We start from the raw sequence: 22,525 nt of genomic DNA, 5'->3' as shown, positions 1-22,525 counted from the left end.
CTTCATAAAGTTTACTATGAAGGTGTTGTGTAGTCACCGTAACGACTTTTATTTTATATTTACTGATTTACATGATTTTGTATCATCTCTGTCACTAAAAACGTTTTACACTAATCATGTCTATTATGTGAATATAGAGGATATTACATGAGTGTCTTTTCATATTGAATTTATTAAACGAGTTTAATGAAATAATAAAATGCGAGGCTCTACCGAGAAATTATTTGTACGACGTATAACCGCCCGAGTGTATAAATAGTGTTAAAACACGGTTATGCTATAAATTATTTCGATTCTCATATGCCCTTAAACAGTAGATAAAATATAGTAGCGCTCTTTCTTGGTCGCAACAAAACTTTTGACGTCACCGCACGTTAACGTGACGTCATTCTAGCGTAAGCGTGTTTTAACAGAGACAAGCATATTGGAATTTTATTTAATGGCTTTATTACACTCCCGCGACGTCAAACATATGATAAATATATTTATTATATAACTGGTAATTTGTTTATTTACTGAAGTCTGCAAATCTACCGTGTTTGTTTGTTTCCTTGTCTTAATTTTTAACTAATTATTTTTTCTTATGCAAATAGCCTGTATGAAACACAAGTCAAAACGTGCCACAAATTTATCAGTAAAATTTGATGGCATGAACTTGCATTCCCTACAGGCCTATTATCTCGACTTATAATTCTGAAATTTAAAAGGGTCTCAAAAACTTCCGCCATATTTCATTTCATGCACTTACACCATATGTGTATTTTACAGTCCTAATCTTATACCCTTTATCCCTTTGAATCAAACTGAGCCTCGAGTTTGGCGACTTATGGTTTTCCACTCTTTGATTTCGGGTTTCATGCACTGGAAATTTCTGAGATACTCTTGAGTGTCTCCCTGCTAACCTAGAGGCCAGTACTGGTTCTTCCCAGGGAAGACGGCTTTGCGTGTATCTGTGCTATACACGGGACAGTTAAAAACCAATACTGTTTATTCGCAAAGAGCTAGGCTAACTTAATCGGACAGGTCAATAATTAATAGACTGTTTCTGCTAAGGAAACTTTCACCCGCTTTGTCCCCCCGGTCAGTTCGCTCTGTGTCTGCACTAGTAGAGGATGGATGGCACCCTGTGTGGCTCCCCTGTATGTAAACCGTCTTGGAACGTTTTAATCATTAAAAAGGGGTACTATATAAATCTGGTATAATATATAATCAGATAATTTCATTTTAGTAATTTTTAAAATATTGAAACAGGGATAGCCAACCTCATCTGAAATTGACAGAAGAGACTTTGTGATGAATTATAGATAGAAACAGAGCATTGAAGACACTGTATTGCACACTTGACCTAGTTCTTACTCCAGATGACTGAGTTTATTTTTTGGGGTTTAACGTCACACCGACACAGTTATAGGGCATATGGCGACTTTCACGCTTTTCATAATGGAGGAAGACACCAGATGCCTCTCTTGGCATTATTTCATCACGGGAGGGCACATCCTCCCATTAAGAATTCGATTCCCCAGGTGACAGAGACCTAGTATCCAATATTTCACCAAGACCACGCTTACTTTGAATCAGTAGAAAGTGTTAACCAAGTTGTACTGTGATTAAACAAAGTGACCTAGTTTTTGAAACTAGACGACAGAGTTTGTTATTTGAGATAGACTTTACAAGACAGACATTCTGAAAAGATTCCTCGATGTCAGGACTAATATATGGCGCCTGGTATGTAAACAATGTCTCTTAATCATTGGATAGATGACCTTGTCTTTGACCTCTGTTCGTAAAAACAAAATAACGTGAAAAAGTTTCACCAAGATAAGGAATATCAGTCATTTAGAATGTTAAGATTGTTTTTTGTTATCACAGTTTGCCCAGTTTAAGTTTGACCTAGCTGTCATAATAAGAAATTTTAAAGAGATATGGTCGAAAATAAGGCCTATATGGTGTCAACACATTTTCTTTTTTCTTTTTTTTATTTAACCTAGTGGCCTTGATTTTAAACTTAGACGATCCAGGCTCAAAATTTGAATAGATCACATAAAGACGAACTTTTTGACCTCGTTTCATATAGATCGGGTAGAAAATATGAGTGTTAAAAAGGTGTTTCTATGATTTGATCTATACCTACTTTTTTACCCCAGACGACACAGTTTTAAACTTCATCTAGATTTATCAAAAACAAGCATTCTGACCAGGTTTCCGATCTATTAGTTAGGAAATATGGCATATAGTACATGCAATGTATTTCTTTTATTTTGCCTAGAGACCATTCGATTCAGTTTCGAATCTTACCCAAATTTAACAGAGACAAACATTCTGAACAAATTCCATAAAGATTAGGTAAAAACAGTAGCATATCGAGTGTAAAGAATGTTTTTCAATTGTTTGGCCTAGTGACATAGTTTTTTATCCCAGATCACCCAGTTTCAAAGTTTACCTAGATTTAATATAAATTCATATTTTGGTTAAATTCCATACAGATCACGTAGAAAAATGGCCGCCTACAGTGTAATAAAGGCTTTCTTTGGTTGAACCTGTGACCTAGTCTTTTAAACCTAAGCTATCAACAAATACTCTGACTTACTTTCATATTGATCAAAAAGATCACATTCTGATCACGTTTCTTACGATCAAATAGTAAATGTGTCATCTAGATTGTTCACAATGTTATTCAAATCTAATAAAAATTTCAATTCAGCAAACATTCTCATCAAGATTCATAAAGATTAGATAGGAAACATATAGTGTGTAACAAGTTTTTTTTTCTGTATCGATCTTGTGACCTAGTTTCAGATCCCCGATGGCCAAGTTTCGAGCTCGTCAACGATTTCGCTTACTAATAGACAAATATTCTGACTACAAGTTTAAGGATTCGGCTGCAGTTGTGATCCCTAGAGTGTTGACAGTCAAAATGTGGACGATGGACGACCAACGAGGCACAACGACAGACACAGGGCAACAACTCTAAAATCCTATTTCCCATAGTTGTTTTCTCTAATATTTGTAAAAGGTTTGAATACTGATGAAAACAGTAGAAAGTTTTATCGATTTTATTGTTTTGATTACCTCCCTTTTTAGTCTAACAGTAACAGTTCATATGAAGTATTAAAAGTAGCACTTTTCTTACCAAGTGATTAGGCATAACATATATTTTCACCTGTTTTTAACATAAAATTTAATGCCTAATGCACCTTTAATACAAAATAAAAAGTGGAAACTCCACAGGTCGGTCAACACGACAAAACTGAAAATGATGCAGGCTTGGTCTGATTGAGCCTGTTCATGGGCGGTAGTGGAAATGCAAGCTAACGTCCACGCCTCTATCCCCAGGATGAGCGGAACTCAACATGTGCATATGTTACAAGTACAAAAATACAATAAAGATATATCCGCAGATGTGTGCATACGGCGGTGTATATGGAAGCATCAGTGATAAAGCGGCGTATGTTCTTTAGTTAAAATAAGGGGCTTGCCCAAAGCGAGAAATCAACGATCTTAACGAAATAAACTGGACTTTTATAGACGTTATAGAGCCCGCATATCACATATATTAGTTGTAAAATATACAAATCGTACAATATCGCTGTGTCGCAATTGTCTGTGCATATTTCAAGTTGTTAATAACATTTTGTCACCAAATATGTCAGTTAACACTGGTATATAAGCTTTTTAATCAAATGAAATACAGGAAAATACAAAAAAAAATCTACGTAAGTCGCTTTGTTACACTGTTTGAAAATATAATCAGCTAATACGGAGTGTAAATAGTTAGCACTCAAGTTGCGTATCATTCTATGGCAAGATTAAAAACGGTAATCATCTATTTTATAAACTTTAACTTGAATCAAAAAGTGTTGAAACTAATCAACAGAAAGTGAAATTAGCTTAGATCGTAGTCCTACCAACTCAATTGTCCGACTGACTCATTGATCAATTTCGCTGCGTCATGTCTCTTTTTTTCAGATGCAGCTCTAGAGTACTGACAGACATTCGAAAATTGTTATGAGATCTTCAGACAACACGGTTAAGATCTAGATATATGCGAGAAAGCAAAGTCAAGAAGTTTTGAGCGATTATCACATTCGAAACAATAGGGCGATCTTCATTATACTTCAATGATAAACAGGGTGCAATTCCATAAAACGAGGTCTTTGGTCTCCAAGTAAAAATAATGGATTTGCCCTTAACGAGAAAACAATAGGCAGACCAAAACAAGCTGGAATTTGAGAGGGGATTTAAGCTATTACAGGTAACATAATGTTTTGTTTTGATATTAAAGTTCTCTTTACATCCAAATTTATAAATCAACTTTTCACATAATAATCTTTCTTTTTATCTTATTCAAAAATGTATGAGAACCTAGTCCAAGTCCTAATCTTGGACATTGCAGAATTTATCTTTACACTAATGCATAACTATTATTTCATATTCAAATTATGGCAAAAAGATCTATCAGCCTCACTTTGAACAAATAAAGTGATGACCTTAACCATCTACAGGTAATTAGGGGAGGTTGTCTGTAATAAACTTTATTATTTACAATGTTACAGAAAATGGTCATTTATCATTGATTTAGTACAGAACCTTCACTTTAACCATGAAACCTACATGCATTTTTAGGGGAAGTGCAAGACAGATTATGTGAATTGTTTCATTGCTATCAGAACTGGAACTACCTCCTAAATCAATTTTCAGTACAATGCAAGGTTAACTGACTAAAAGGTTATAGAGTAATACATGTACACAGCCTTATATCTGAAGTAAAATCAAGACTTTTGAATTGGGAAAATGAAAACAAATAAAAGTAGAATCGTATGAAAAACTCATCAATGTGTGGAGGCTATTTTTATCTTAGATAATTTATAATTATCTTTTTCTATCAAAGCATATATGAATTTATGATTATAATGTAATGTAAACTATTTTCAAATGTAATAAAATTGAGAAGACCTTACTGTGATGCTACAGACCAAGTTTGAAGATGATCCTTCAAATGGTTCTTGCGAAGTTATTAAACCCGATTTTCTATTTTTTGCCATGGCGGTCTCTAAAATCAGACAAGTGAAACTATTTGAACATAGCTTAGACAGGACCTTACTAGGATGTTACAGAGCAAGTTTGGTGATGATCCAGCAAGCCTTTCATGAGAATTTATCTAATTTTATTTTATTTTACCTCAAACGCCCCCCCCCCCCCCTCCCCAAATCGGCCAAACGGAACCATTTGAATAATATTGAGAGAAGACCTTACTAAGATGCTACAAATAAGGATCGATGGTGATTCTTCAAATGGTTCAAGAGGAGTCATTTCCAGGTTTTTCTAATCTTGCTTAATGCAGCCCCTGAAGTCAGTCAAGCGGAACAATTTGAACAATGCTGAGAAAGGACCTTTCTGTGATGCTATAGGCAATGTTTGGTGATGCTCCATCATGTGGTTCATGTAAAGAGAGTGTTGTTCTATTTTCAACTCCAGCGGTCCTTAAAATCAATCAAACAAAATGATTTGAAATAAAAATGAGAGAAAACCTTGCCAGGATGCTACAGGTAAAGTTTGGTGTAAGTCTATCAAGTAGTGGTTCAAGTTAAAACGATGACACAATTGACGACGAACACAAGGGAGATCACAAAAAAACTCGTCTAAGTAATTTTAGCAAAATGCTCAGATGAGCTAAAATATACAAACGACATCATTACCGTGTAATGGGTCCTCAATATCTGGCGTAGCGGTCATCTCCTTTGAAGGTTGAGTCACTTCTTGATCATCCTTTTTAAATAACTTTGCCAGCAGAGGCAAAATCTTCTTGCGATTTTCATCTGGTTAAAGAACAGGTTAATTTGATGATTACAACATATCATTTCAAGTATCTTAAGCAATGATATAATCCAGTATGATCGATTTTTCATTTACTTACAGACAAAAAGAGAACACTGTTGATAAAAGATATCTATAAATATATTTGAAATGACAATTTAGACTTTTCTTGAAATCTTTATTCTATAATATGACAGAACTATATTCTAAATATAGATTCATGTTTTCTAGCTAAGTTCTGGATGACAAATCCTGGTATCTTTACTATGACTACAACGAAAAGATATTGGGAACTACCGTTAAGTGACGGATGACAAATTCTGTTATCTTTCCTTACAACAGCAACAATATGTAAGTGAAAATGTGGGAAACTATGGTCAAAGTCTTTATGCCAGTACAAGGAACAAAAGTGCGAAAACGGAATTGTACATGTCTGTGGAACAATCGTTGTCTAAAGAGTAGAACTGTAAGTGGATTTATGTAATAATAGATTTTAAAACAAATCGTAAACTACGTCCTGCATACGGTTTATGCCGCATGAACAAAAGCTACGAGGGGTGATCGCGAAGTTCGTAAGAATATACCGTGACTTGTGTTCTATTGCTAATAAAGAATTGAAAAATATACCACAATTATGTTTAACGAATTTCGATACTTCCTTATAAATATTATATGAATCCATTAAAAGTTTGATAGTTATATCGATCTCAAAACAATCACTCTGCGTCACTCGGCATATTTCAAAAACGTAAACGAGGTCAAATAACATCACACGTCATCCAGGTCCAATGAACGGCGCAAGTTCACTGCGCAGTCACCGCGCAAGGCTACACATTTCCAATGTCTCGCAATCCACTTGGTAAATGTCTCCCGGCACCAGTCTGTGTCAGATTGTGAAACTTTTCGACGGGTTGCCAATGTCAAATCAGCAACGTCTTGGAAGCGTTGTCCGCGGAGAGAAACTTTCTGAAATCCATGGGCGCTAAGGCAGGGCTATAGGGAGAATGTTCCAAGAGCTCAAATCGTAGTAAAGTAATCTCTTACTGTGTAGAGTTGGCCCTATGGCCCTATGTACAGGAGCATTATCCTGGTGCAAGATTACTCGATCCAGATCCAAATCTGGCCGTTTCATCTTTGTATGTCTTCCCGGATGATACCCACCACTTTTTCTCGAACACTTGGAAACACTATCGAATGCCTACCTTCTCTCTTATCGTCTTAAATAGATTTCCTGCCGTTCTTGACTATTTTGTGCCATTTGTAGACGACTGCCGGGCCAAACGCCTTCTAATTCTCGCACGTTTTCATCCTTTCGATCGTTTCAGCTGGTATCTTTCCTATTCCGACACAAAATTTAATGACACTCCTTAATTCAATGTCTCTAATAGACATCATGACGCTGGTACTGTTTATTGTTTTCTTGACTGTTCAAAAGTTGCTATTTTTAAACCGGATGTAGTAAACAATGTTGAATTTTACGGAATTGACGTTATCACGTTGACGTTTAACCTGTAATATTTTTTCGGATTTTCGCCGTCTACGACTGACCTGTAACAGCCGCACTCAAATAACGCAGCCCACCCACTTAGCATTCCGATGTGCGCAAATGCACACATGAACATAGCGGCCTAGCAGGCACACAAACAAACACAAAATTAACAACAATAGGGCCATGAATTTAGATCGCTAAATTTCACAGCTTGCTTGGTAAAGCATGAAAAATATTTATGAAATTAGTTTGAAACCGGACATGTGGTTTCTGACAGGAGGATTTTATATGCTTCCACTATAATGTATTTTGACAAACTTGAATGGTTTATGATACAGAAGTCAAAAATGGAACAGTCTGTGATTTTTTTCTAAATCGTACTGGCAGTTTTAGACAATAATATTTAAAGATTTTTCATTTCTTGTACTGATACTTTTGTTTTCTGACGAATCAAACAAATTTGTATCTTGTAGGGGCTCCCTTAGAAATCTTTCAAAATGAAAAAAGGATTTTATCAGAATATCAGAATGCATCACTCTAAGAGATTCTATTTCTAGCTCTTGCGGACATGATTTTTGCCAAACAAAAAAATAATTTTGTTGATGTCTCAAAGAAACAGTTCCGTGAAATTATTTCATAATTTGAGAAGTGGTAAAAGGAGGGGATGTCGTTTGATGTTTTCTTCTAATTGTAGCTTGGCAACAAGTTTTCAAACAATCTAGACACAATTGGTAGAATAACATAGATCTGTGCGTAACTTAATCAACTAGAATTTGTAAGAGAGTTACTACTGTCAAGGAAAATTTTTCACATAACATATTGCGTGCCAATGCAACATCTTCTTAGTAAGTGGGGCAACATGCATGCCATTTATATGATGCTAATGAAACTTGGTTTTTTACTTACACATAAGGGAAAGTTAATACTAGTGTTGGTCAATAAAGAGATGCACTACATATCAACCTAATGTAAGGCAATCAAACTTATATGCATTTATCTATATATACCATTAAGTTATAATTTATGACTTGGTTTGCATTCTGGAAGTCTACAATTGTTAATAGCTTTTTATTGTCTTTTATAAAAGAAAAAGGGATCAATTCCATGTACCGACAAAAAACTTAAACCAAGGTACCTGTGACCTTACCCTTTGCACAAGACACATTGACTTGTTATGCTGAATATCTACGCCATGATATTTAAACTAGAATGTGTCTGTAGGACACAGGGTGTGCCCCCACTGGTACATTTTTCACAACTAAGGAGCAATATTTCAAATGTATGCAGTCTGGAGTGGGTATAGCCTCAACAAACATTTTATATAAAGAATTCATTATTCTAGGCCATATACTTTTTGCGCTATGAGTATCACAAACAAAAAATTCACTATTGGTTATTTCAATGGCCATAACTCTGTAATAGGCGCTCGGATTCTCAAGAAGAATGCCAAGTGTGCAATGTCATTTAATGATAAAGACTCATGCAAAGTTTCGTTAATTTACATCAAATACTTTCTTAGCTCAAATTTAAAAATTCCTTGATGAGTGGCTAAATAAATGACCAGACACAAACAGATCCTCTTTACATTTGGATCTAGGGGTATGGGCTTCGGGCATAACATGTCGTCTGGGGAGCATTTCAGTCAAAAAAATTAAAAAATCCCTTCATGGAGGGCTGAGTATTAAACTTGACACGAAGTGTGACGGACGTAAGGGCGGACGAACGGGCGGACGGACGGACGGAAGAACGGAACCCATTTCTATGTCCTCCTTTTTTCTTCGAAAAAGACGGGGGACAAATATAAGAGGGTGTTGTATAGTTCAGTTGAAAGTTTGACATGTTTTAACAACATATTATTCCGATGTATGATATGCGTATATATAGAAACAAACATCCTTCACAAAATGGTCGATAAATGAACTGACGCTCCGGTCGGCCTGCCAGGTGCGAATCAATATTCATCCTGATGTTTTATCTTGAAAATTAGTCAGTTATGGATACATGTGAATCAAATACACATCACTTACCAGGTTTTTGCGAAATCCACGTCCCATCTTTGACTGAGATCTTACATCTATTAACATGAACGTCTATACCCTCTGTAATGGCTCGTTCTGTAATATCAACTTGCTCCCCAAAGAGACGTTTCGTCAACGTTGTTTTCCCAACACCATAATGACCAACTACCATTACGCGGATATTGTAAACAGAAACCTTGCCATCCTGTAGCGCTTTCTTGTACAAATTTATTGAATCTTCGCCCATATTGAGAATTTCTTTCGGCAGAATACCTTTAAAATTATTCACAGATCAATATTATGCAGTTTACATCTCAAATGAAAGCACATGTATATGATTTCCACAAGGTCTGGACCTCATCAAAGACATATGCCTTTATATCGATTCAATGTCCAGATAAAACAAAAAGAGGTACAGACGGCTCTGTATCGATCACCTGACAAAAGTCTATAAGAGGATAAACTGACAAGGTTTCATAATTAATAGTAATCTATGGAGGCCTTGGTCCGGGGATCGTTGTTAACAATCCCAAATTATGTCCCCTCATAAACTTGCTTTACATAAAGTATGATATCATTATGTCAATCTGAACAAAAGCCATTTAATGAAAACAATTTTGTCTATCTTTAGTAACTATGATGATACCCTTGAGCCAGCAACCGCATGAAGCAAGTTCATCCTGACTCTTCATATAAACTTGATCAATATGGCTCGGATAGTCTAGAAACGGGTCCATAGGATATGGATGACTCTGCTTAGTAATGTCAAGGTACCCAAGAATGTTCTATTGAGCAATGATATATCAATTGACTTATAAGTGTGACACTGACATTTAAGCTAGGACTCTTACGTCCTTTACGTGACATGATGCCTAATCATAATAAATATAAAAGCCAATCTTTTTGAATAACCCATTCATGTACAAGGAAGTTACTGACTAGACAAGAAAATTTGACCTAAATATTTGATCACGACCTTTGAGCAAAGCTTTTTAATGGTACATATGACGTATAATCTGAATATGGTGTATGTCTGCCAAGTTATTTGAACATCACTTAATTCATAAACAGGTTGCAGGTCGGGCTCGAAAAACCTGAAAGAGTGACATAAACATATGAGCCAAGGGACTGAGACTTGCATTTGACATGTCGTTGTGTGAAGTAGATCCCCTCTGGATCTTATTTCAGACACAGGAGTATACCTAAGCAAAGCCATCGACCTATCGTAAGCCAAATGGAGGACTTTCTCCCATGAAAGAAATTTACATCCACAGCGACTATGGAGAAGTATTTCGGCACTAGGGTCAAGGCCAGTGTCATGGTTGAAATAGAAGAAAAAGGTTCCGTTCTATAACTTTAGTTTGCATTGTTGGGACGGACGTCGGACGGACGATCGACGAGGGACAAAGAGCGATCACAAACGCTCATCCTGTCTCTACGTGACAGGTGAGCTAATAAAACAACTGGAAATGAGAAAAATATCACCATGTCAGATATACACAAAGGTCCGCAATATAAGAAAACAGGCTTCGCTAAATTGCTGGAAAGACGGTCAGACAAAAGACAAACGATCGAACTAAACAAAAAGCTAAAATTTTGATACATATATTCAACCTGGCAATTTTTTCTAACAGGAGGGTCATGATTACCTTTAATCACTCATCTGAGTAATATGAGTCGCATGTTTCAAATGTCAAACTGATGCTAGAATATTAAGAAAGTAGGTCTGTAGGTCACATTCATGGTCACTTAAAGTCAGTTTTAAGATCGTACATGTCATCCAAATTTCAAGGCTGTATCTTAAAAAACAAGAAAGTAGGTCAGTAGGTCAAGGTCACAGTCATGTTACCCCTAATCATATGGGGTCATTAGGTAATTATGATTAACTAGTCTAGGAAATATGATCTAATAATTTTTCGAAGTATTTTTCCTATATTACTCATATAACAATTGACCCCCAGGGTGGGGCCTCTTTTCACCCCAGGGGCATAATTTGATTAATCTTGTTAAACATCTACTAGGCAATGCTGCATGCCAAATATCAACGACCTAGGCCTTGAACTTTCAGACAATAATTTTTTCCCCTTAATAATTCTATGTTAAACTTTGGACACCTAGGGCAGGGCCACTTTTCACTCCAGGGGCATAATTTGAACCATTTTGGTAGAGAAACACTAGGCAAATATCAAAAGCCTATGCCTTACAGTTTCGGGCAAGAAGATTTTTAAAGCTTTTTTCTATATAAGTCTATGTAAAACTTGGGACCCCTTGTATGGGGCCTCTTCTCATCTCAGGGGCATAATTAGAGGACCACTACATGTAGGCAATGCAACATATCAAATATCAAACGCCTATGTCTTGTGGTTTTATGCAAGAAGAGTTTTAAAGTGTTTTTTCCTATATAAGTCTATGTAAAACTTAGGACCCCCAGGGCAGGGCCCTTTTCATCTCAGGGACACAATTTGAACATTCTTGGTAGAGGACCACAAGGCAATGCTACATTATTACCAAATATTAAAGGCCTATGTCTAGTGGTATCAGACAAGAAGATTTTTTTTAAAGCTTTCACCTATAAAAATCTATGTAAAACTTGGGACCCCCGGGGCGCAGGGCTCCTTTTCATCCCAGGGTCAAAATTTGAAAAATCTGCAGAGAGGATCATTAGATGATGTCACATGCCAAATATCAAGGCTCTTTGACTTGCGGTTTTGGACAAGACGTTTTTTAAAGTTTTTTCCTTTTGGTTGCCATTGCAACCAGAGTTCTGCATAGAATTCATTTCATTTCTTCGAACAATTTTGAAAGGGGGCCACCCAAGGATCATTTCTATGAAGTTTGGTGTAAATCTGCCCACTGGTTTTCAAGAAGAAGATTTTTTTGAGAAAATGTTGACGGAGGGACGACGCACGACTGACGAAACACGACGGACATTGAGCGATTACAAAAGCTCACAATGAGCCTTTGGCTCAGGTGAGCTAAAAACTAATAAGGCTGAAGTAAATAACATATTTAAACACATTTTCCTTATTCATATTTCTATAAATGAAAATGGTATAGTGGTAAGAATGTTAAATCCTCTGGGTTAAGCTGAAAGAATTTGAAATTTTCATATTCTGAAAAAGTAATTCAGAAACTGTTGAAACTAGAAAATGCTTTTGTAAAAAAGCGCATGTCTTCCCCAATGCAAAGTCCTATAGGCAAGAAGTCAATAGGGGTCAGGAGCGAAAGTCAAAGAGACACTGATGGTTGGCTGCAATAGGGATTATCTACTTGGCATGTCCAGTCATCCCGTTAAATTTCAACACTCTTGGCCTAGTGGTTCTCAAGTCACTGTTCAGGCTCCTGTGACCTTGACCTTTGATCAAGTGACCTCAAAATAAATAGGGGTCATCTACTCTGCATGTCCAATCATCCTATTAAGTTTCAACATTCTAGGTCAAGTGGTTCTCAAGTTATTTCCAAAAAATGATTTTACATGAACAGGCCACTGTGACCTTGACCTTTAATACACTGATCCCAAAATCAATAGGGGTAATCTACTCTGCATGTTCAATCATCCTATGAAGTTTCAACATTCTGGGTCAAGTGGTTCTCAAGTTATTGATCAGAACTGGTTATCAATGTTCAGGCCACTGTGACCTTGACCTTTAACGAAGTGACCCCAAAAACAATAGGGGCCATTTACTCTGCATGAACAATCACCCTATGAAGTTTCAACATTCTGGGTCGAGAGATTCTCAAGTTATTGATTGGAAATGGTTTTCCATGTTCAGGCCCCTGTGACCTTGACCTTTGACAGAGTGACCCCAAAATCGTTAGGGGTCATCTACTCTGCACGACCAATCATCCTATGAAGTTTCATCATTCTGGGTCAAGTGGTTCTCAAGTTACTGACCGGAAATGGTTTTCAATTTTCGGGCCCCTGTGACCTTGACCTTTAACGGAGTGACCCCAAAATCGTTAGAGGTCATCTACTCTGCATGACCAATCATCCTATTAAGTTTCAACATTCTGGGTCAAGTGGTTCTCTTGTTATTGATCGGAAATGGTTTTCAATATTCAGGCCCCTGTGACCTTGACCTTTAACGGAATGACCCCAAAATCAATAGGGGTCATCTACTCTTCATGACCAATCATCTTATGAAGTTTCAACATTCTGGGTCAAGTGGTTCTCTAGTTATTGATCAGAAATTGTTTTCAATGTTCAGGCCCCTGTGACCTTGACCTTTGACGGAGTGACCCCAAAATCGTTAGGAATCATCTACTCTTCATGACCAATCATCCAATGAAGTTTCAATATTCTGGGTCAAGTGGTTCTCTTGTTATTGATCGGAAATGGTTTTCAATGTTCAGGCCCCTGTGACCTTGACCTTTGACGGAGTAACCCCAAAATTGATAGCGGTCATCTACTCTTCATGATCAATCATCCTATAAAGTTTCAACATTCTGGGTCAAGTGGTTCTCTAGTTATTGATCGGAAATGGTTTTCAATGTTCAGGCCCCTGTGACATTGACCTTTGACGGAGTGACCCCAAAAACAACAGGAGTCGTCTACTTCAGCAGCCCTACAACCCTATGAAGTTTGAAGGTTCTAAGTCAAACGGTTCTCCAGTTATTGCTCGGAAATGAAATGTGACGTACGGACGGACGGACGGAAGGACGGACGGACGGACAGGGCAAAAACAATATGTCTCCCCCAGAGGGGGTGGGGGAGACATAATTAAAAAACACTTCAAAAAGGCTTATTAATAAACAGATGAGATCCAACTTTTCTGAAGAAGTTTAATCATGAATGGTATGTTTCTTTATTTTGTGAGCATCTGGTTAAAAAAAGTGTCCGTTAATTGGCAATCTGAGTATGAATACTTTTTCTAAATTATTACATATTAAAAATTTTAATTAATTCAACACTATTGAAGTTAGAGATTATGGGTTTATCTTGCAGTTAGTATTCATGTTTTTAAATAGAAAATAGAGGCATTTATCTAACATAAGTCATTTTGGGGAAAAAATCAGAAAGGCAATTATTGATATTATCGCTAGAGGTTCATATGCGGCCCACGTTTACAATCCCATAATTTTTTTCATGAAATTGTAAGACGGCAGTACCGTAACTGCGGCTCAATCAAACCGGCCCTGGAACATTTTCATTTTTCTCATGTCTGGCAACCTGTGGGTTTCCACTTTTCTGCATTATTTCTAAGAGACCTCTAGGACAGTACTATGGTATGAACAACCACTTGCTAAATATCATGACTCCATTTCAACAGACTTGAGAACTTGTTATGTTCACGTGACCATAAATGTGTATATTTTATTCAAAAGGTAAACTTCAGTTTATTTTGCTTTTAGTATTCGAAATTACAATTAAACAAGGCATACCTAGTTATCTGCGTTGTGGAAATAGTTTTTTAGTGGAAAGCCTGGTCTATGTTAGGATGGTCTTAAGAGATATATAGGTATCTCAAAGTTATTCTTTGACACTGCTGGCAGCAGCCACCAAAAAAGACTAATTGTGATAATCAAAAAAGTGGTTTCAGTATATAACTTTAGTTGGAATTTACTTACTGTTAACAAACTTGGTGTACAGTAAGCTTGTCTGAAGAATTAGCTGCGGATGATATTTTGGTCACTGTAACCCAAAATAGAAAAAGGCTTATGCTCAATATCTTCAGTCTGGGTACATTTATTGGCAGCAAACGTGTGTGCTTAGGTAGCTTTTATCAAAGACAAAGGTTGGGGATATATCTTGGGATCACTCGGGTCTAGGTCACTGTTATTTGAAATAGAGAATGCTTATTTTCAATATCTTCAGTTTGGGTACACCTATTGGCGACAAACTTGTGTGTTTAGGCAGCTTTTAAAGACAAAGGTTGGGAATATATTTTGAAGTCATTCGGGCCAAGGTTTTTATTACGTAAAAAGATGTTTTCGCTAAGTAACCTTATCTGCATGCTTTTAATGTTCCATTATGGTTCAGAGGGCTAAAGCGTTGGTCTAGTGTATTATGGAATGAACAGGTCATGATTCAAGTCCTTGATTTTTTTTGTTTGTTTTGGGTTTAACACCGTTTTTCAACCGTATTTCAGTTATGTAACGGCGGGCAGTTAACCTAACCAGTGTTCCTGGATTCTGTACCAGTACAAACCTGTTCTCCACAAGTAACTGCAAACATCCCCACGTGAATCAGAGGTGGAAGAAGAATGATTTCAGACACAATGTTTTTTATCAAATCGTCACGGAAAACATACGGCCCGCCAGGGGATCGAACTCAAGACCCCGCGATCCGTAAATCTGCGCTCTCCCTATTGAGCTAAGCGGGCGGGTTCAAGTCCTTGTCTTGGCCTTACTCTCAAAGGGTCAAGGTCAAACTAATGACTTGAGTTAGGAATGATACGGCAATGCCAAATCTATGTTTATCTGTATTTCTGACTGGTGTTATTGGATGCAGGTTTTCATGCAAGTTTGAAAACCTGGTTTTCGTGGAATGTTCCTGTTCTTTCTTATTATTGTCGTTATTATCATTATTATCATTGTCGTTATTATTATTATTATTATTATTATTATTATTATTATTATGAGCAGGACATGTGGATGAAGTGCATAACTAGGCTTTAACCAATCACTGTCGTGAAGTTTCATTAATTCATTAAAGTCCGGACGGAGACTTTTGAGAAGACATGTAGAAAAGCTAAATGTGGATAGACAGACAAACAAAAACAATATGAATCCCGTGATACGGAGAAACACGATAAACCTATGATGTTCAAGTGATGTTCACATTTATCTTGGAGTGATGGGCCCATGGCTTTCGTGCGACATACCAACTGATGGAAAACGGCGCCAAGTCTTATCAAAATTCATATCATATACAGCAGATCTATGGACAGAAGCAAAACATTACCTGTAAACTTTTGACCTCGAAATGTTATTGATTGGGTTTTTTACTTAAACCAACACCGTCTAGGTTATATAACATTGAAAACATTATATCAGGCATAGGCAGCTAGACAACTTTGTAGAACTTAAAAACTTACGAAAGCAAGATGTATTGGCTTTCTCACGCAACTCGAGTAAAAAGGGGTGAGGCAAGCAGAAATTGACATTAACAATTCAAAGTCTGACCTTGATCTTAGAACTTCATATAACATTGTGGGGAACATTTGTGAAAAAAACAGTTATATTGCTATCACTATAATATATATATATTAATTCATGTTTGGCTTGATAATATCTATTGTGGGAGGTTGTAGATCGGATGCAGTGGTCCAGTGGTAACACTATCGGACTACAAATCCAGGGCTTGATCCAAAGGATCTTCCTATAGGTTTTACGGATTGTGATTTACGGTGCTCAATGCTTCAAGCGAATAAAAAAAGAACCTTAAAATATTTTATAGAGTTTTAGTTTTCATTAACTAAAATACCTTTCCCTTCTCTTTTCATTCTCATTCTTCTATGTAGTATATTGAATCGGTTCGGCGTAAACACTTCTTCGCCTTCTGCCATACCTGAAAAAAAGTCAAGCTACTTTCAATTATTTGCACAGAAACAAATCAGCTATTTAGATACACAGGTTATTGTGTTAAGTAAGCCACCGAAACCAGTGTTCTCCGCCATTCTGCTAATAATATTCGGTAAGACCAATCAGGTCAGTAGTCATTCAAGCATCATAAAGCTCTAATTAAGTGCATATTTCACACTGTTTGAAAAAAGCACATGTCCTAGATTACAGGAGAAGCTGAGACATCTAGTGTTCTGTAATTATTGATCAGTGACACCATAACTCTGATCTAGCAGGTTGAAATCCCAAACGACAGCTGCACAATTTCACGTGCTATGTAATATCCTATAATGTTTTATAAGTTGAATGTTTTTTAGATACATGCAACACACTTGTATGCCATATATGCATATTTCTGACTTAATCTGATCAAAGGCATTGACTCTCGTCTGACGGTCGGAAATCCCCCCAAAAAACACCCAGGTGTACAACCTCACAAGCTCAATAATATTCCTATTACGTTTCATGACCGTGGGTCAAACACCTTTTTAATATACATGCGACACAAACTTTAATATTCTTTTATGCATATTTTGACTAAGTCAAGGACTATAACTCTGGTACGGGTGAATAAAATCTCTAACAAATCTCAAGGTGTACAACTTAACATGCCGAACAGTATTCCTGTAATGTTAAATAATCCTGGGTAAAATGCTCTTTGAGATACACGCGACATACTCTTAGCCCTTTCTATGCATATGTTGACTAAGATGCCTAATTGCTTAATAACAATCCTATGAGGTTCGATGACTCTGTGTTATATACTTTTTAACGTTGGATGGACAGACGGACGGACGTACGGACAAAGGTAACTGTAACTAACCAAAATAAAAACATTTAGGGGAACAAAACAAAATTTCTACATTAAGTATCAATGACCTTCACTCAAGCTACCCACAATCAAACAAAAACTTGTTTCTATGAAATCTTCATATTTACCAGATTTGGTTCATTGATCTCATTTCTAACTGAACTCTATTTTCAGTAGCAATGATCTTGACCTTGACCAAAGCAACCCAAAATACAACTTAAGCCATGGCTTCCATGCAAGCTTTTTTATCTTGTGTTCAAAAGAGAGTAATCAGCTATTAAAACAGTATATAATAAAAACATCGTAAAGCACCGGTTTCCAAGTGTGTTCGCAATACTGAAGTTACTCCGTACAGATACAATTTCCTGTTTTTGGTAACAGTGACCTTTACAATGACACAATTGGCCAGAATGCATATCTCAGTCTCCAAAAAAGGCTAAACAAAAATACTAAGCTTGATGGCAATATCCTGCAGCAAAAAGGTACCTCCGGATTTCCTAATAAATTACCGTACAAAGTAAACAATGTAATATAACAGTACTAAGGGTCATAACTCTTGTGTTACACAAGCAATTTCTAAATATTACACAGCCAAATTTTATAGTTACGGTTAACACTTTTACGAGGTTCTATATATAGGTTCGCTATGTACATATAGGAAAAGTGACCACACAACCTGGCGGCCAAGATTTTTTTAGTAAAACAGAATAATTTATACACTCATTATAAAGGGTCGCCCAGAAACATTTGTATAAATATATCAATTAGGCCTGCTGTTCCTGACAAGAAGAATTTCCAATATTTTCATACAGGGGAAAATGACCACATCCCTGGCGGCCATACTTTTGACGAATCAAAATTATATGAACCTTTTGGTAGAGTGTCACACAATGACCATTTGTGTGAAATAATTAGCAAATGCAAGTATTTGATATGACTCTGAATCTCTGAACGGTCTATTTGCAGTTATTTCTATCAAAAAATGTATTAATCTAAAATTGCACAGGATTATTCAACCTCTTTCGTAAAGCGTCATTATTTTGTCAAGAAGTAATGTATTTCTTATGTAAACAACACGCAGGAGACTGACATTGGACTTTCACACCAAACAATTACAGAGGCAGTAATGAGACAACGTATCATGCATATTTCTAAACTCCTAGTTCCAAGAACAAGAACAAGTTTACAAGATAAACTCTCGTGTGTGTCATTCATCAAGGGAGGCACAAAATGTTCCCCATAATGAGACGGCGAGTCATGTGCAGGATGCAGACCCGTAGCTCCAAGGTCAAGGTGACACATGGAGGTCTCAGGTTTCAAGCATCACTTTCAAGTCCGATCCATAACTCCACCATTCATCAAGGATTTAAAAATTACTTTGCACAAATATTACCAATAATAAGACGATGTGTCACGTGCAAAATCTGTCTCAAGCGTCAGGGACAAACGTAGAGTTCAAAGATAAGATTTCGTTGTTTTATTTTGATCTGTAACCTTACTTTGCATGCATGCGTATTAAAATACCATACACAAAACAGTGAGCATTACAATGATTTTTCTGTTATCTTTATGCATAGATGTATATTAAAATAACTTAGCATAAAAAATATGTATCATTACCAGACAATGTGTCATGTGCAAAAGTCAAGGTCACAGGCATTCGAGTTTCTTTTTCAAACTAGATAAATTCTTCATGAATGTGATATATCAAACTCCAACATAGTTTTACTCCCCCTTACTGCTACTGTTGACACTGTCATAACATATAAAGTTGGCTGAAGTTCAGCCGTGTTATACATATCCTTTTTAATTTTGAATTTTGTTGCATAAACTTTTTATCTCAATAGTTAAATGTTATATATTTTGCTTATGATACAAGTAAAAAAATGTCGGAGGACAGCCATATTCGAATATTCAACAGCCTAGTCAATTGGATGAATATTAAGGTCGAAAAAAGGGGAATAATTTTGTAAAAAAAGTTTGTAAATGAAACAGTGGTACGGTACCTGTACAATGCATAATTATCAGCTTATGATAATTGTCTTTTGTGTGAAGTTTCAATCCGTTTCCATTAGTGGGTACTGAGGTACCACCTTACGTACAACAAGAGGGCCAAGATGGCCCTAGATCGCTCACCTGAGCAACAAATCATGAAAATGTAAACATGTTTGACTTAGTGATTTCATGAATACAAATATTCTGACTAATTTTCATTAAGACTGGACATAACATGTGGCCTCTTGAGTGTAAACAAGTATTTTCTTTGAATTAACCCAGCGGCCTAGCTTTTGAACCCACATGAATCAGATTATAACTTGTCCAAGACTTCATAAAACCAGACATTCTGACAAAGTTTCGGGAATATTGGAGCAAAATGGTGGTATCTAAAGTGATAACAAGCTCCCCCTTTGATTTGACCTAGAGACCTAGTTTTTGACCCCACGTCAAGACAGATTCGAATTCATCCAAGACTTTGTAATAACAAACATTCTGACCAAATTTTATAAAGATAGAATTAAAATGTGCCCCCTAGAGTGTAAACAATCTTTTGCTTCGATTTGACCTGGTGACCTTGTTTTTTAACCTACATGACCCAGACAAAAACTCATCCGAGATTTACTGGAGTGAAACAATCTGACCAAGTTTCATGCACATCAAATGTAAAATGCAGCCCCTATTGCATACATATTATTTTTTACCCGAGATGACCCAGATTCGAACTTCATATAGATTTCATCAAATTCTGATCAAATTTCACAAATATCAAATCAAATAAAAAAAGGCTGCCCTATTGCACACAGAGAGAGAGAGAGAGCTTTTCTTTGATATGACCGGGTGACTTATCACGTAATACATGAAGTGCCCAAAGCCGATTTAAAATCCTGAAAAGATGCTATCTTAAGGATAAATGGCGAAGTTAAGGTAGTTCTGCACGTTTGATAAACCGGAAGTGATGGCGTTACGTCATTTATCCGAAAAACGTAGAATAAAGCCTGGATTCGGCGTACGGAAATGAACATCATTTTATGAATTATTCGAACCCTGTGAGTAATTCTAAAACAATGGCACTGTTTCTATATTTCTAAAGTCAAAATATGATATTTAAACATACGGCTCGTTAAAAAATTCAAAATTATGTCTTAAAATTAGCGTGAAATGTTCGGTTCACTTTAATCCTGGTCAAATATCTCAAAAATAAGCACACGGACCTATACATATTATTTCACCAACTTATAGGCCATGTGTTTATTTACAACTGTGAAAAGTTTCATCAAAATCTACATTGTAGAAAAAATTCTATTCGTGAAAATGTTATAAAAGTGATGATTTTCCCATAGACTCCCATTGTGAAATATTGCATGAGGTCCAAATTTTTCAAATCAGTCTAGCAAAAAATCAAGCACACGACCCTATCATTTTTATTTGCTCAATTTTCTGTGTATATTCTGAAGTTTTGAAAAATCAAAGTTTAATCAAATTCTAGATTGTAGAAAAAAATTCGATCCAAACGTGCAGAACTACCTTAAATGCTAAACTTTAGGCCAATTTCGGCAATTATAAAGTTTATAGCCACATTTCTTTGAAAATATTATGAAACAAAGCCAATATCGTTATGGACTATATTTATCAATCTTTTCCCTGTCATTCTTCCAAATCATAATGTCTAAATCGGTGTTTTAGTGGAGATTTTTAAGTTTGAAATACACCATATACACAAAAAAGTCGATGTTTTGCGCAGGATAGAAGTTTTGCAGCGATATTCGGGAGTAGGTCATTGTAAACTTCATCACAAATAACTTGTTGACCGTTTTTGACGCTGTCCAGGAAATTTTTCATATCTAATAGATTTTGCTGTGTGTATTTAGATAACGGTAAAGTACACAATGTTCTAGTTTCGTTTAGAGACGTGCTTCTTTATACATATTTAGCAGGCAGAGTGCAGTGACTAGTTTGGACACTGTCAAGCAATTGTGTTTATTGTTTTCATTCGATTTCCTCGGGATATTATTTTTTATGCATAATTTATTATGTCTTTGTCCATAATTCAATACAAGAGTTGCGTCAGCCAATTAGTAAGACCATTCATTGTTCGTTTTCAGGATTCTGAAGCATGTAAAGATTCATCCAGATGAATTTTTATATTTCAGAAGATATGTTACAGTTTTAAATATACACGCAGATGCAGGAAAATGTTCAGCATTGGCATATATCATTTATGCGTTACAAAGTAACTGTCTAAAATATAAGAAAATAAAACTAGATTACCCTACTGGACAACTGGAGTATCAGACAAAACTATTCGATAATGTGAAACCAGTATCACATGACATACAGATTTCTGAGGACGGCAATAAATACATGTCAATCTGAAAGAGGGGATAAAAGCGTTGTAAAAATATCGTAATATCACAAGAACATGCCCAATACAACAAAGATTTATTGCAATTGCCTTAAAAAAACAATATGTTTTGAACACAGCCAAAAAGAAATCCGTACAATTAAAGGTGATACGACAGAGGATGATTAACCGCAAATCAACTGCGAAGAAGGAAATATTAATGAAAGTAGAGATTTTGACGAAATATAAAACAAAACAAAAAAAAAAAACAATTTCTGACGTTATTGACACACTCAGAGAACATGATCAGTTTCACGTGTGCAAGAAATGGTGTTAATAAGCAGCAAACAAAAGCTTCTTATGGAAAATATAAGCTATCTACTATTCATAGACGCTGTCGATTACTTTTGGAACACTGAAACGTTCTAAATGAGATATATGCAGGACATGATATTGATATTCAGGGAAGTTGGATATAAATTGAACTCTTT

General features: G+C 36.1%; 1 protein-coding gene across 4 annotated transcripts in view; it reads right to left on the bottom strand.

Annotated features, from left to right (window-relative positions):
- Positions 1–22,525, bottom strand: part of LOC123526993 (uncharacterized) — a 154,216-nt gene that overhangs the window by 105,970 nt on the left and 25,721 nt on the right. For 3 of the 4 annotated variants that reach the window (XM_053523720.1, XM_053523723.1, XM_053523721.1), the window contains 3 exons: positions 16,748–16,831; positions 9,331–9,594; positions 5,697–5,816 (listed from right to left, as the gene is read on the bottom strand). In XM_053523720.1, the coding sequence (XP_053379695.1) occupies positions 5,697–5,816; positions 9,331–9,594; positions 16,748–16,829 (466 nt within the window). In that variant the 5' untranslated portion in view covers positions 16,830–16,831. Of the gene's footprint in view, positions 1–5,696; positions 5,817–9,330; positions 9,595–16,747; positions 16,848–22,525 lie in introns of all 4 variants that reach the window. The other variant, XM_053523722.1, reaches the window with a different exon arrangement.

This window comes from Mercenaria mercenaria, chromosome 14, assembly GCF_021730395.1.
Source record: "Mercenaria mercenaria strain notata chromosome 14, MADL_Memer_1, whole genome shotgun sequence".
Lineage (NCBI taxonomy): Eukaryota > Metazoa > Mollusca > Bivalvia > Venerida > Veneridae > Mercenaria > Mercenaria mercenaria.
This window is presented reverse-complemented; position numbering and strand designations above follow the sequence as displayed.